Source organism: Nothobranchius furzeri, chromosome 5, assembly GCF_043380555.1.
Source record: "Nothobranchius furzeri strain GRZ-AD chromosome 5, NfurGRZ-RIMD1, whole genome shotgun sequence".
Taxonomy (NCBI): domain Eukaryota; kingdom Metazoa; phylum Chordata; class Actinopteri; order Cyprinodontiformes; family Nothobranchiidae; genus Nothobranchius; species Nothobranchius furzeri.
The window spans coordinates 63972877-63990355 of NC_091745.1; the positions used below are offsets into that span (position 1 = coordinate 63972877).

The window sequence follows — 17479 nt, forward strand, 5'->3', positions numbered from 1 at the left end:
TGATTTGAAACTTCTACACAGATTTTTTTCTGCAAGTAACAAAATGAAAGTTTCATATTATGTACTGAAAGTTACATGTTACAAAACAAGAATTACGTGATAAAAAACAAAAGTTACAAAAGTTACATGTTACTAAATATGAATATCATGCTACAAAATCAAATTTACAGTTATAAAACATTAAAAAATTTACATGTAATATTGTCCCAGTCCTAGCTCCACAGCAGAATGAAAACTTCTGTTACAAAGAATTCAAAAAGGGCAAAAGAGACAGCCGCTGCTGTTGCTGGGCCAACCAATCACAAAAGTGCGTTCTCTGTTGCAATCAATGGATAGTTAGAAAATTGGGCTCTCCTCCATCCGTCACTGCATACACGTTGGAGAGCCTTTACGTTCCTGGATAATGACGCTGCGTGCCTCCACACCCCCACAGATGGAGGAGTATAAACTAGGCTTAAGACCTAAAAATAACTAAATCACCCAGAAAATCACACATTTCACCACAAACAGAAATCATCTAGGAAACGCTGCACAGGGAACAAAAAGAGAAGAAGAACTAGTTGACAGGCCTCAAGGGATTTGTGAGCATCTATAAAAATATATTAAAGGTATTAGTAGATTAATTTGCATGCAGACTCTGCACACACACACCAGCCATCTGCTGCTTTTGCCTCCTGGGGCAAGAAAGACCTTTTAGAGGAAAGGTAAAGACATGATTTCTACACTTTGCCTGAGCTGCAGGATTCATATCTGAATGTAATAAGCTATATGATGTTCAAAAATACATTTAAGAATGACAGTGATGATAATATCACCACATTTCAGTTTTTTAATCAACTGGTGGGATGGTTTAATTAATACTTCTGAGCAGAGGAAAGCCAGAGAAGCGCGATGCAATGTTTTCTGCAGATCCTTTGAAAAGAAAAGTTTGGAAAGACAATCAGAGGAGAATGTGGAGGAATTTTTTTGTCTGGAAAAATCATGAAAAAAAGCACTTTTTCACCTGCTGATTTATTTCTTATTTTAACATTGTTTATAGCCTCATGTCAAGTTAAAAGCAAATTATAAAGTTTAAAATCCTTTAAACTAAAGAAAAATATAAATGAATGAAATTAATGGGAGGGAAATATCTTGTAATATCTTTTTTTACCACAAGGGGGCAGCAACGTACCATGCTGCTGCTGGTCCACTTAAACATCCCTAAGGATACTGATATAATCAATAATATCTCCCTGTCTGCTGCTACTGAAATTCTAATAAACATATTCATGAGTAAAATGTGTTTTTGATACAAAAGACAGAACAAACATGAAAACAGAGTAAACAAAAACTGATGCCCTTTTAACATGGTATCATGAGCTTGGGTGTTTTCAAATTGCGTCACTGATTTTATTAGGAGTTAAATCAGATTAATCTGTTCATAATTTAGTGCATAAAGACCTCCAAGCATTTTCTTCTTGGTTTAAATAAAGTCCTGAAGGTTTATACCTTTAATAAGCTTCTTCTGTTTGATTTCTTGCCTTTTAAACACATTATTTTATGTCCGATTTTATGTCCGATGTTTTGTGGTTGACCCCGCTGCTAGTTTGACATAACATTTTAGCTGAGTTTCTATAAAACTGAATGGGTTTTAGGGCTTTTTTGCATTGGCTAACAGATTCAGTTTCATTCTAATAGTTAATCTCGTGCCGCTTAGCACTCAGGATATGTAATCGAGTTGCCTCTCAGCTACCGTGGACAAAAACATTTACCTCAATTTCTAAAAATCTACCTTTAGTAATTTTCTTCATGTTTCAGCTGTAGCGGTCAAATTTAAAGCAGAAATCCAGAGTTTTTTTTAATCAAATGGCACCTTAGAGGAGGAAAAATGCACACTAGCAGACGTCTAATGCTATTGGCTAATGCTGAGCAGCGAACGATTTAAATTGCACGGAGCTCTACGGGACAGGCTTGATAAAAATAAAAATGTCTGCATTTCCTGCATTATACAACGGTGTTAGATGTTCAGAACACAAGCCGGTGGGAAGCAGACTTCAGAATATACTTTTATGGCTTTCTAAAAAATCGTACATAATTCTTGAAAGAATGAAGACTTTGGATGGCTGCTTTAATGAAAAGTGAATCAGTTGTAGGTGCACATCTAATGGTTATCCTAAAATGTGGTCAGTGTTACCATCAGGCGTAAACACCATAGGCACCTTTAATTAAAGACACACAGATCAGATCTAGAGCACCAGGGTCTATAAAAACAAAAATCAGAGGTGAACTGGATCTACATGAACTAGGAGCTCTACGAGGACTAACGGGTTCTGGGGGTGATTCTCCTCACCTGCACCTTCACTCAGCTAGTCAGGCAGAAGATGGAACACGTTAGCAAAGCTCACAGGGCAAAATCAGGGTTATACTGGAGGGTGTGTTGGGGGCGGGGCCAAAACCTCCACATCCTCTTTAACTACTGTTGCTCTGAGCCATTTCTTGGCATTCAGGACAGGTGTAAACCATCTTGTGTGAGTTCTGACCCATCTGCCCCACCGTCCCGTTGGGGGTCGTCTCCTGGGCGTTAAGGGAGCGGTGCACCTTGACACAGAGGCTGCTGCTCCCAAACGGGGAAACGGGAAAGAAACGAAGACAAAAACCATGACGCAATGACAAGCTTTAACTCAAAAAAGGCGGGGGAACAAATGATGGAGGGTTGGTTTTTAAAGGATGAGCATGATGGTGACAAACATGGGAGATAAAACTCATCAACTCACCAAGCTAGGTATATCATAGACACTATGAAAATGAGGAGCACGAAGGCTCCAGCTGCTACACCGTACACCCACATCTTCAGCTTCCCATCTGTGGAAGAGGAGGTTTGTTGTTTAAAACTTCAGAAAACTCCAACCCAAAGCTACAAACAGCAGCTCTTCTCTTAGCTGACTCAGCACAAGGATGCACAAATAAGAAAGTCCAGCCAGTTTGGTTTTCTGTTGCTACTATTGACGTAAAAAACAAGGTAGAAGCAGCTGGAAAGTGTAAATGTCATCGTATGGGCTGATGGAAACGTTACGCACCACAAAAGCTGCTCATGATTCTCCTTGGCAGCATTTTTCACTATAAACAACCTTCTGGATGGATTCAAACGTTCTGACTTTTCTGATTGCTACACAGATTCTAAATCTGACGTCTGCACCTCTTTAAGGCTCAGAATTGGATTTTTTTTATATGTTTAGAAAAGGAGAATTTATTATTATTTTTTAAATAATCTAATCTGGTGAAACAAGTCTATAATTTGGGTCTATGTTAGTTAACTCTTGATGCTGATTCACTTGGTGACCTTCTTGTAGAGAAAGAAACACTTAAAGGTGTAGTTTACTGAAGAAAAAAACATGTTTTAAATTATTACTCCTGAATATAATGGATCACTGAGTTTTTCATGCTGGCTGAACATGAAAATAGTCTCCTACACCTATCTCCTGCATTAGCTTCTGATAGAAAATACAGGTGCTGGCCAGTAAATTAGAATATCATCAAAAGGTTGAAAATATTTCAGTAATTCCATTCAAAACGTGAAACTTGTACATTATATTCATGCAATGCACACAGACCAATGTATTTCCAATGTTCATTACATTTAAATTTGATATTCATAAGTGACAACTAATGAAAACTCCAAATTTGGTATCTCAAAAAATTAGAATATTCTGAAAAGGCTGAATATAGAAGACACCTGCTGCCACTCTAATCAGCTGATTTACTCAAAACACTTGCAAAGGCCTTTAAAAGGTCCCTCAGTCTTGTTTTGAAGGCACCACAATCATGGGGAAGACTTCTGACTTAACAGCTGTCCAAAAGACAATCATTGACACCTTGCACAAGGAGGGCAAGACACAAAAGGTGATTGCTAAAGAAGCTGGCTGTTCGCAGAGCTCTGTGTCCAAGCACATTAACAGACAGGCGAAGGGACGGAAAAAATGTGGTAGAAAAAAGTGTACAAGCTCTAGGGATAACCGCACCCTGCAGAGAATTGTGACGACAAACCCATTCAAAAATGTGGGGGAGATCCACAAAGAGTGGACTGCAGCTGGAGTCAGCGCTTCAAGAACCACCACGAGGAGACTCATGAAAGACATGGGATTCAGGTGTCGCATTCCGTGTGTCAAGCCACTCTTGAACAAGAAACAGCGCAAGAAGCGTCTCGCCTGGGCCAAGGACAAAAAGGACTGGACTGATGCTGAGTGGTCCAAAGTTATGTTTTCTGATGAAAGCAAGTTCTGCATTTCCTTTGGAAATCAAGGACCCAGAGTCTGGAGGAAGAGCGGAGAAGCACAGAATCCACGTTGCATGAGGTCCAGTGTAAAGTTTCCACCGTCAGTGATGGTGTGGGGTGCCATGTCATCTGCCGGTGTTGGCCCACTCTGTTTCCTGAGGTCCAGGGTCAATGCAGCCGTCTACCAGGAAGTTTTAGAGCACTTCATGCTTCCTGCTGCTGACCAACTTTATGGGGATGCAGACTTCACCTTTCAACAGGACTTGGCACCTGCACACAGTGCCAAAACCACCAGCACCTGGTTCAAGGACCATGGTATCCCTGTCCTTGATTGGCCAGCAAACTCGCCTGACCTTAACCCCATAGAAAATCTATGGGGTATTGTGAAGCGGAGGATGCAATACGCTAGACCCAACAATGCAGAGGAGCTGAAGACGACTATCAGAGCAACCTGGGCTCTCATAACACCTGAGCAGTGCCACAGACTGATCGAGTCCATGCCACGCCGCATTACTGCAGTTATTGAGGCAAAAGGAGCCCCGACTAAGTATTGAGTGCTATACATGCACATTCTTTTCATGTTCATTCTTTTCAGTTGGCCAACATTAGAGAAACAAACATTTTTTCATTGGCCTTTAGAATATTCTAATTTTCTGAGATACCAGATTTGATGTTTTCATTGGTTGTCACCTATAAATATCAAAATTAAACGTAATAAACATCGGAAATACATTGGTCTGTGTGCATTGCATGAATATAATGTACAAGTTTCACGTTTTGAATGGAATTACTGAAATATTTTCAACCTTTTGATGATATTCTAATTTACTGGCCAGCACCTGTATATTAGTTTATTATTCATTAACTGGAAGGAATCGCAAACAAATAAACTCAATCATTTATGTGTAATCTGATTAAACAAGTCTTTTAACCAGGTGGAAAAAAGTATTTCTTAAAATTTTTATAATAAACTTTCTCTGAATAAACCTGCATGTGTGATGCTTCTTTTGTCGGATTTATTTCATGCACTGTGAATAAAACTTAAATGCTTGTTACATTATACTTGATATCACCGTGGCTACAACTGTTGTATATAGTCACTTGTCTTTTATATATATATATATATATATATATATATATATATATATAGATGTGTACAAATATAAATATATTATAATATTTTATTTTTATTTGTTTAGCTTTTTTTTTGCTACCTGCCTGAGCTTTGGGACCAATAAAGTCTTATCTTATCACAAACATTTAAGTATTTTTTTTCCAGATTTAGGTCTTGTAGTCACAAATATTCCTGCGTGTTGCACTTCAGGGTCAGAAACCTATGAAGATTCATATCATTTTAATATTTTACATCTTAAAAATTATTACAAAAACAGAAACTTTCTTGTAAATTTTTTACTCAGAAAAAACAACCCCACCAATTAATTTTTTAACACTTTTAAACACCTTATGAGATGTAATGTTTGTGTTAAATTAAATTAAATTGAATCCATGATTACTTGGTAGATCTGTGAGGTAATCTGACCTGGTCCGTAGGGCTGCAGGTACCAGGTCCGTCCACTGCGTCCCGGCTGGATAGTGGTGGGAAGTGTGGGGTTAATGGCACGACTGGTCTTCACGTCGCCTTTCTTATCTCCCGCCGTGGGGATCTCCAGGATGGGGATGGGGGTGCACTGGTTCAGCTCCCCAGCAGAGGACAGAACCTCTGTGTAGCCCTCCTCGCACATGCAAACACCAGCCTGCAGGGGGCAGTGCAGAATCATATTTGATTAGTGAATTAGAGCTCTAAAAGAAGCATGTGAAATTGCCTAATTTTAGTTTTAGGGAGATGTTCTGGTGTGATCACAGGTTGGATCTTCATTTGGTTTCAGCAGACATGTCTTTTACACATCTTATTTAGTTTTAGTCAAAGTAAATGAAAACATATCCCTCTAAAGACAATTTTAAAAAGGAACAAATTAGTTTATAAGAAATTGAAAAATGATAAAGATTCAGCGGAGTAATTATTAAGATGAACACTCTCCCTATTCACAGAGACAAACCAAGTCCTCTGAATAAAAAGGTGATGCTTCCACTTAAATGGGTCACATACTTTAAATGAACTGGTCTGCCACCCTCGAGAAGCTGTAGGTGGCACCAACTCTCCAGCTAACGCTGCAGGTGCAAATGTAATAATCAGTTTATCAAGTTTAGCACATTTTTAAGCATCTAAACTGAGATTCTGAGAATTTATTTCATATTTTCAAGGTTTCTGTAGCTGGTGGAGGTAGATTGCGGTGATAAGAAAAGGGTCAGAAATAAAAACTTTTTTAAAAATAACCTTTTCTTTCACTCTTGTAGGAGTGAGCCACATTTTTCAAACTACTGCAGTGATTTCACGTCATCTGGTGTCTTTTTTTATTCTAGTAAAAAGGATAGAAAAACATAAAAGCCACTCATCAGTCAAGTGAATAACTACCATTAAGCTCTCCAAACCAATGAGGTCACCATTACAACTTTATCAGCACCTCCAGATCTGAACATGAACACACGTCTGATTAAAAAAGGATCAAGCTGGCTCCTAAACGGACTCGGGAGCAGATTTGCTCCTGTGATGATTCTGGTTCTGTTTGTTCTGAGGTTGGAAAAGTCCACACAGAATCTACAGCTGACAATTGGTATTTATCTTTGTCTGAAATTTCTTCAGAACCCACAAAAACTATGTATATAAAAAGAAAAATCAACATCATTGAGTTTGATTAGCCACCGCTAACACTTGCTCCTGATTTGGATGCAGCACAGCTGAGTGTCGCTATGGAGAAACAGGTTGTGCATTTTCCTGCTGCCATCATTTCATTCCCCGCTGCATTCAAATTCAATTCTGGCAGCGGAGTGCCACACCGAGTGCCATTCATCAAGACAACCTGCACCCCCAGCTTCAGGCTGCTGCTGTTATTCCTCATCCTGTTTAACTTGTCTTTGCCGTTGATCATGTTTGCCTGAACGGTTTCTGCTTCCTGCATTATTGCCATGATGGGAACCCGCTCACCTTGGTGCAGAAGGACTTCGGCATGAGGCACGGCGGGTCACAGGAGCTATTGTCCATAGGAGGACTCCTCGCAGGACAACCGCCTGGAAGTCAGGACACAATATGAGGAAAAAACAACAACTCTAACATCTTCTGAAGCAGATGCATTGATAATGATTATTTATAGCATTAACCCTCTGGAGTCGGTCATATAAATAGACGTTTAGACCATTTCTAGTGTTTACCTTTATATTGTATCATTCTTTTCAGCACAACTCGCCTGTGTGAATATATTGTAGTCATTTCTTCATTTTGTCATTCTGTCTTAGCACACTGAACCTTAAAGTACACAAAAAAATCTAAATTTGAGTAGTAGTATTTACTACAGTTAAAACCACAAACATTTATAACGAACCACTTTCAGCACTCAGAATGAAACTATAGGGTGTGAGTAAAACACAAAAAAGGTCCAATCCAACAAACAACTGTTAAATGCAAGTTTTTTTTTAATACAATGCAAGGCATGTCATTTCTCATGTAAAATTGCTGTTTTGCTAAAAATAGAGTTTCTGTCTGCCACTTCCAAAAATGTAAGCCACAAAATTATTTACATGTATTTACAAAGAAGGTGTCATGACCAGAAGCCACAGTTTATATGTACCAAACCTCAAAGTAACACAGGGGAACACCAGAGGGTTTTCAAATCCAGTGGGTGTCCTTCCTGACTTTGTCCACCTGGAAGCAACAATGAGCACACTCCCTGAAGCAGAAAGTCTTCCCTGCCTGAACCTAGCAACTATTTACACTTGATTTAGTGGTTGGGTGAACTAAATATGAATGACTTCGTGATTGGGTGATGTGGTTTGTATCTCAGCCTATAGGATGAGCTTGGTCTTGTTTTTTTTTTCCCAGACTCTCCTAGCTTACGGTGTGTAGCAGCGAGATGAGACAGAGAACTCTGTTTGGAGGATTTCAGTACACATCTGCCACAGATCTTGACATGAATTATTTGCCTTAAATGTCTTACTTTTACTTTGATCAACATGTGAAATTACAACTGTTATTTAGTTTTAAGCCCTTTTGTCGAAACAACAGGGACGTGTCCAAATCTTTTAATACGGGGTGGCCCAGGTGAGGCACAACTTTGTGCATGGGTGGCACCAATGGTTATGCTTTTTGTTTTACCCCCAAGCCTTTTGTGGACAATGAAAAGCCTATTTAAAGGTAAATTAGTGTGGTGGCCCCTGGGGTGGCCAATCAGATTCCAAGGGTGGCACGTGCTACCCCGGGCTACTCCCTGGACATGCCCCTGCGAAACAAGCTGAAACCATGACGCTGAGTGGTTTCCTGTTTGCACAATAACAGGAGAAAAGCGACCAGAGTGTGGATTGACTCCAGAGGATTAATCTGTAACGGGAACATATCACTGTAAACTGAATAAGTTCACTGAACTCTAAATTTCTGAGGATAAAATTTTTAAGATAACTTTATTCAAAACTATAAGTTCACTATAACTTAAAAAATATAACCTGCATAAAATCAAAGCATTTAACTTCCTCCAACCTATAACTTAGTACTTAAGTAACTCAGAAAGTTTAATTTCACTAAACTTGCGTATTTCTTTTTATTTGAACGTTATTACATAATTTTACTAACTTAAAAATTCTAACTATATAAGCTCTAAATTGACTTATTAGTTGAATTTACTTAAAAGAGAGAATGTGGCAGGCAGGCGAAAGCATACTCTAACCCCAGCGCATGAGTTACACACCCATAGATGCTGGCGGCCAGTGAGAGTGGAACACCCAAAGCCAAGTAAAGAACATCTGGTGTGAAGCACCACAGTAATAATGAAAGTGGAACGGCACACCATGGTCATTCTTTTGACCAACCTCCTCAGTTATGGTGCCAACATAATACAAAAAGTAGCACCACATTTACACCAATGCTGAATAAAGTAGTAACTAAGAGCAACAATCCCCCACAATAAAACATGCATAAAACACCCCAAACAGAACAAAATAACTAAAACATTACTATCCACAATGCACCCCGCCCACCAGTTCTTTATTGTTCCTGAAATCCATCAAAACTGCTTGTTCCTGGTTGTTTTTTCCTATAGATCCACAAATACTTAAAAAATATATATTTCTGTTTATCAGACACACATAAAGATAAACAGGATAATATAGAAACATAAAAGTATAAATTAATAATTTTTAGTTAGTTTTACTCTTTCAAGTTAAGTTGTTCTTTACTGATTATTTAAGTTATGCTCACTAAAATTTTTTTGTTCGGATTAAGTAAAGAGTTTGAGTTCTATGTAGGGATGTCCCGATCCGATCACATGATTGGAAATCAGCCCCGATCACGTGGTTTCAGATTGATTGGGACTCGGGCTTTACTTCCCAATCCGACTCGGATACTGGGTTCAAATTACAGGAGAGCAACTTGGTTCTCATTAAAGGTTGTCAGGCTCCCCAGAATAAGCACAAAAAAGATCCTTAGACAGACAGACAGACAGACAGACAGACAGACAGACAGACAGACAGACAGACAGACAGACAGACAGACAGACAGATAGATAGATAGATAGATAGATAGATAGATAGATAGATAGATAGATAGATAGATAGATAGATAGATAGATAGATAAACTTTATGTATATGGACTCAGCGTAGCGGGGATTCTTTTTAGCAGAGCGGTAGGCAGACCGCTGATTATTCATGAACTCCAGCTGCATTCTGCACACGGCCACAGTAACATGTTCTACGTTTCTAAGTGGCGTCATCAAAAATATACAATTAACACACAGTTGTTCGTGTCCGTTCATTTTCTCTCTGGTAATTTCTGTCTGTATTTGAGCATGACGTGTGGACGCGTTCGCGTTGCCCCCGCTGCAGCGCTCGTCACTGGCACAGCCGGGCAGCGCAGTGCACACTCCGCTTTTTTAGCGGTCAATAGATCAATTTGATCTGCTAGTTAAAAAGTTACTTGTGAGGTGAAAAAGAAGGAAGTAGGCAGGAGTTTTTCTGGAGGACTGGGAGATACAGGAAGATCAGAGACAGACAACACAGTTCTTAAAAAAATAAAATGTAGGTAGATTGATCCCTCTACACGTTTGTACCTGTATAAAGCAATAATTTATCAGCATGTAGTATTTATATAGTTGATACAATTCAGATCATCTTCAAAACTCCGTCCCATGCCCAGGGACGTATCTAAGCATTTTGGGGGCCGAGGCTAAATAGACCCCTGCCAGGTATTTTAGGTTGAAGTGCTATCTGGTTTTATATTAGACTTTTTATATTTGCAAAAAAGTCCAAAAGTGAAGAATTTATGTTATTTATTACTTGATTGTTCAAGCTACCTCACAGAAGTGATCTGTTGTTAAAAACTAAAACAAAAAGGTAATTAAATAAAAAATAAGGAACATTCTGGAACTGTTTCTTCCTTTTCTTTCTTTTTTTTATGTATCAAAAGTATCGGATCGGGACTCGGTATTGGTAGATTCTCAAAATCAAATGACTCGGACTCGAGGGCAAAAAAACCTGATCGGGACATCACTAGTTATGTGTCCTGTCACTAAGTTTAGTTTAGTTTAGTTTAGTTTATTTCAAACAAAGAAAACATACATAATTTTTTTTAAAAATACCACAAACAGAAAAAATACATATTATCATCCCTTCTTCTCTGTTTGAAAAGGAGTAGGCTGAAGTGGGAACTTATATGTCCCTACCCCTTTATACAAGTAAGTTTTACTTGTTTACTAAATATAACACAAAACCTACATTAAAACAAACAACTACAAGTACAAGTCACCAAAAAAAAAAAACAACAAAAAACCACCAAACCATATGGAAAAAAAAAACAAACAAAAAAGAAAAAAAACATCTTTTTACAATTGATACAATTTACTTTTCCTTAGAATAAAGGACACCAACATAAATCATCGATTTTCCACTATATACTTGTTCAGAATATGTTTTTTATAATTCATTTTAAACACATTTATATTTGTACTTACTTTACTTTACTAAGTACTACTTATAATACAAAACCACACCTCTAAATAGGCCAAAAGAGGTATTTCCTGTCAAATGTTAATGCAATCCAGGATTTAAATAATACTAATTTTATTCTTAAAGTCTACTTCCTTTCTTAAAAAAATTAAAGCAGTGGTTGACTCATTTAATTAATACATTTGCAGTGGTTTTCAGTAGGAATGAATGCCTTGTAAGTACTCTAGGGTAAAAATATATTGGATTAGATCAAAGCAATGCAACTCTACCACTGACTTGCAATGTGGATTTTTTAGCTGCAAAAAAACAAGCTTGGAGGAACTTTGCCACGTGGTGAAGTTTCTAATGCAAATGTTTAGCTTAAAATAGTCTAATAAAGTAGTAATAGTAGTTGTAGACATCTGTTGCTGTTTCCTGGATCAACAACAGCTGTCTTGAGTCAAGATTGGTGAGTCCATGAACGCTAAGTGGGATATACACTGAAAAAAGTTTCTCTTTGATCAACTTAAAGAAGTTCTTAAAAATTTCACACCAATAATTAGTATTTTTAAACTTATTTAAAAAAATTTGGTTCAGTAAAATTTTTCACTCAAAATCTTAATCTGTGAGGATTTTCAAATCCTAGACGGTAATGCAGGAAATTAGTGTAGGAGAATATTTTCATTTTTAACCAGCATGGAAAAACTCGGTGTGACTGATTAGAATCAGAGAAAATCATTAAAAATGTTTTTCAGTGTTTCACACATTTAAGCTGAGAAAAAAAAGTTTAACTTTTTGATTGATGAATTGTGTATAAGAAGTGCAAAGTGAACAAAGATAAACAAAAATGTTAAAGCTGCAGCTAGTGACTCATCAGGGTTACCATGGTAACCACATGCCTGAGCATAATAAAAGTAGAAATCAAGCCTTGTGTGTGAAAACTGGGAATGTAAGAAAATATTGATACACTGAAATGTAGCAATTATTTGTGCTATGATACTGCATCAATATTTAAAAGCGGTCTATTTTTTTTCTCGAGAATTTACATGCAAACTTTTAAAGTATTTATTTTGTGTGGATGCAATTTAAACTCCGACTGCTAGGTGTCAGCAGTTTTTACTACCTAATTCTGACAGAACAACAAGATCTGGCGATAAAGCTGGATTCGTGAAAAATGTGTCTAGCCTGGGGACTATAAAAATATCAAAAATGTACCTTTAGGCTATAACATTTTGAAACTTTCTATTTTAGGCTGACCTCCAGTAAACCTTGTTTTCAAGTTTCCAAATGAGTAAATCTGCTTTAAAGCAGGTTTTGCTTTAAACCTCAGAATCCTTTACCTGTGACATTGAGTCCATCTGAGCGCTGACACCAGATAAATGGACGGGTGGAGTTTGCACTGCTGCTGCTGAACCACTTATAGTCGTAACATTCGCCTCCTATGAGCAAAAATACAGATAAAAAAACATCTTTTAACAATTGAGAGTCTGCAGTAAAGACCATTTATCACACCAGTGGCGGATTAATAAAGCAGCTGCTTAGTTATGGTTAAATAAAAGGCTGCTGTCGCATAATGTCCAGTTCAAGATTTTAATCTTCAGAAGGAGCTTTTGCTTAATGACTTTTTATCAATGCTATTGTAACTTTATCAATATCACCATCAGGGCAGTAAATGACTGTATATTTCCCTATAGAGTTCCATATAACCAATCATTGGTTCAGCCAATTTCATTGTGTAAATGAACAATTTAACCTTGAACAAAAGGAAGATCTCGTCTCCACGGGTCTGAGTACAGAATCACAGCTCCAGTTGCGCTGTCTCTTGCTTTCAGGACCATTCGTCTGCAGCTGAGACAACTTCCCTGCTAATGTTCCTCTTTTCTCTCATTCCTCATTTCTTCCTGCTTTGCGTTGCCACTGAAGTCATTTTTCAAATGTGTGAGGTTATCACCGAGTCACTCATTTCAGCCGTTGCTTCCCACCATCTTTTACCAGCAGATTGAAGTTTTAGTTTTACTAAGATAAGAACATTTCTCAGAGGAAGAACAGATGTTATTTCTGGAGGTAGAAACATTGTAAGAGCAGCTGGGTGAGACGTGAAGTTTTTGGTTATTTTAACTACTTGTTCTAAACAAATGCACCAAATAACCTTCAAGACCACTGAAAAATAGATTAGAAAGAGTACAAAGGTGCAGTAGGAGAAGCTCTTCTGGAGCATTTCTTTGCCTTATTACTTGAAATTCTGACCAATGTACTCGGTATATTGGTATTTAAATAATTACATAAAGTTAGTTGTGGTAAAAATTATTTTCAAAAATGTAGCGGATATCCACATTTTATATCCTCAGATTAACTTTGTTTGGATTCACACAAAGAAGAACATAACTATTTTCACAAAGTTTTTCCTCTCACATTTAGCAGAAGAAAAACAAAAAGGGGAATTTGAGACTGGCCTACAGTTTCAGCATTCTGGTTACCTCCTACGACTCTCTCCCAGGATCGTAAATTGCACCAATTTGACTGGCCCCCCTTCTGCGCCAATCAGGAGGCGCAAGAAATATCAGAAACCAGCCTGTTTTACATCAAACTGACCCTTTTCTCAAGATGGGGTAAGTCGTAAAGCTTCCCTTAATGTCCTCCTGGGAGCTTCATGACTTGAGTCTTTATAAACATTGCATTCCTGTTTATCTACAATCAAAGAAGGTGTTTAGGTTGTTTGCCCTTAAATAGAAATCAAAGTGCTCTAAGTTTAAAATCTTATCAGTCACAAACCTAAACTGTTTGTTTTGTGTTTTATTTTATGTTAAACCTCTGCCAATTTGTGTTTCTCCAGTTAAAATTCATGCTAATGGTAAAACTGTCTAATTTTAAGACATACATTTAGTTCCTCTCTGTTTAAAGTAACACTTTGACCCCCATCTGGAACAACTTTGGTAAACTGTAATCATAAATCTGTCATTGTTGGAAAGGCAGAGGTTATGTGAAAGAGCCACAGTGCCATCAAGTGGGTAAGGAGTGAAATACATGTGGGTGTGACAAAAATAAAGTTTATAAAACCAGAAGTTCAGACTTCATGGTAGCAGAACAAAGAAGTAAGACACGTTGCGCAAACCTCTGCTGGCTTTTCTATCTGGGCCCAGCAAAAGATAATCGATGCTCAAAAAAGTTGTTAAGCCATTATCTCTCAAAAGTTACAGTAAACTCAGAGTTCCATTTTGTTTTGACTTTCTACGTGAAACCGGAAGTCGGCATGGTCTGTTTGAGTCCTCGCATTAAGAGGTAAACCCAATTCGGAACAGTTTCTCTGATTTGATCTCGTTTGGATAATTCGGACTCACAATCTGAATTCCACTTTTGGTGCAGCTGGAGGAACTGAAAGGTCAAGCCACAATTGAGGAGGGCCACATGCTCCCTTCCATGACCGATGTTGACCGACCAGGGAGCCAGCACCATTTAATTCAAAAAGGCCTCACCACGAACCAGGACCCCAGGCTGTTGCAGCCGCTGGGCACCCTTCCGGCGATGGAAAGCAGGTTTGTGAAAACATTTCCATAGGCTGATCTTTTCTGCTATAAACCGATTTATGAATTCAGATTATTACATTTCCTTTATGGCAGGTTTAATTTCAATCCAAAAATTCACATTTAGCTCTGAAGATTTATCCTCTCTTTTCTCTGCTACCACACACACACACACGCCAACTCTTGTTGCATCCACTCAACCACCTGAACACACCCCCCCTCTTGCATTCCTACACACACACACACACACGCACGCACACACACACACACACGCACGCACGCACACACACACACACACACACACACACACACACACACACACACACACACACACACACACACACACACACACACACACAACACTCTCACTTTGCTCCCTTTAGAAATTATTCCCCATTTTCCAATAATCTTGGTGTCACCAAATTTCCACTTTATTACAGATCAGTATTTCATATCACTGCCATAAAGCTTTAGGTTAACAACTGTCTTAATTCCATACATGAAACGATAAGCTGTGTTTGGTCCTTTTTGTCCATGCCTTAACTGATGTTTATAATAAACCCACAAAATGTAAATAACGCCTGATCACTGTCTAACAATTCTCGAGAATAATCGGCACATTCCGTCAAGAATTCCACCTTTAGATTAATTTGTGGTGTTAACTCTGAGACTGCATTGCGAATACATACAGTAGATATTAAGTCCAACGGTTCAGTTCAGAAAACTGGTGGTGCTCCGATTAATTAATATAAGATTATAAACAAGCTAAATCTATGTCACATTTGAGGTATAGATATAAATCTATATTTATCACTACAAAAATTTGAAGAATTTAAAGGGGGTATGTCATGAAGTTTTTTCTTAAGTTAAAACAGTTCTGTGGTTGATACAAAACATGTTTGTAATGTTTTATTGCACTAAATCCCCCTCACGTCAAGTGATATCAGCAGTTTTATTTGTGATATTTTCAGTACCTTCCAGAATGAGCTGTTTCAGGTCTCTGTCATTTTAAAGGGAAACTAGACAGTTTTGACTTGCTTTTAGCATCCTCTAGTGTTAGTTTGTAGAACCAAAAGCAAAATCCATCGTCTCGCTATGCGATCACCTTTTTAACACTTTAAAGGTAATGCGGAGGACCTTTTTCTTCTGGGTGGATCATCTAAACCATTGGTTTGCATAACTGTCAATCATTCTGGTGAACCATTCTTGCGAGGATGTTGTACGTGCTTATTGCTGGGTAGTTTTCATTTCCTGCCTGTGCTCCTTCTGTTTATGTGTAGAGCGATAGCCTTCATTCCTGGCTGTTATCACAGGTTCTTTTGAAAATGGCTGAGAGTCGCAAGATAAAAAGAGTCTTTGAAGTCTATGATAGGAAAAGAAAGGCCTCCGGAGTGAGAAACATTATCAGAGTTTTTTAGGATACTCTTTTCAGCAATGGCATGTGCTAAAAGCGAAGGTTGGGCTCGACAGGTAAGCTAAAGTTTGGCATGCTATTCATTTCAGATTACTGCTAGAAGAAGGGCTAGAAGGGCTACAAGACAGTTACTTGTAAACAGAGCATGCACGAGGATAATATAGGCATTCTCTCTCATGCGCATTTTTTTCAAACAGTGGAGAGGGCGGTTCTTTCCTGAAATTCAGAAACATCCTTCGCACAACCTTTAATCCAACAGTTGAAATGTCTCCCCAGCCTTCATTAGTGTCTACAGGAGGGATTCATCAATAAAATAAACAAATCAGCTGTGCTCATGATCTAAAACATGCAGGAAACGTGCTGGGAGCAGACTGCAGTGCCAGATATGTCAGCTCATTTTTTTCTAAGTCCCAACAAAGCAACCCACTCATCTGAAGTGGAATATTCTGCAATGGGATTGGGTGGCCTTTCATTCATCCTGTAAAGGGCCATTTTAGTACATGCTGGCTCAAGAAAATTATTTAAAAATATGAAAAAGTTGCAAAGTATCCTAACGCCCACCCATTCTCTGACAGGCTACTTTACACTGAGAAGCTCTGATATCTGGGAGGGGCTTGGAGTAGAGCTGCTGCTCCTTCTGCAACTGTTCTCTTTTATGTGAGAAGTGGTTCTATTCAGCTTTCTCCGTTTGTGACATCACAAATGGAGACTTGTTGAAATGGCTTGTTTTAGGCACATGTTTCCCATTGTACAGATTATTTTAATGTGTTTACAGAGGCATTACATGGCAGCAAAAAAGAATGCTAAATGTGTTTTTTGCATTATGTGTCCCCTTTATATAAAAAAACATCCTTCATACTGACCTGCTGTACTTGGCCATAATTATTCAGATGGAAAGAAATAATGGGTTCAAATCTTTTTCTACATTAATGTAAAATATCAGTTTCACTTTCTGACATGAGTAAGAAAAATGATTGAACGTCACAAATCTTTTTTCATACAAACCCATAATAACCTTTGTTGTGGGAAATGCTTTCAAAACAATCAATATCTGCTTCAAGCAAAAAGTAATTAACTTTACTGACATTTTCAGCGAGTTTGTGCCATTTTCATCCTCTCTTCAGAGAAGCGCTGTAGACAACGCAGAACTTTGAAGACAGATCTGACTTTTGAGGCGAGATTTGTGCACTCTTTCTGTTAAACATTTTAAATTTGATTTAACATGACTGGCATTTTGGCCAGCATCACGGGTTTATGTTGCCTTTCCA

The 17479-nt window shown here is 38.1% G+C and overlaps 1 protein-coding gene across 1 annotated transcript in view; it reads right to left on the bottom strand.

Moving 5' to 3' along the window:
- thsd7ab (thrombospondin, type I, domain containing 7Ab) overlaps positions 1–17479 on the bottom strand; it is a 231034-nt gene that overhangs the window by 2107 nt on the left and 211448 nt on the right. The window contains exons 25-28 of the mRNA XM_070551829.1: positions 12617–12715; positions 7296–7378; positions 5793–6006; positions 2754–2841 (exon numbers count right to left, since the gene is read on the bottom strand). Of these exons, the coding sequence (XP_070407930.1) occupies positions 2754–2841; positions 5793–6006; positions 7296–7378; positions 12617–12715 (484 nt within the window). The remainder of the gene's footprint in view (positions 1–2753; positions 2842–5792; positions 6007–7295; positions 7379–12616; positions 12716–17479) is intronic.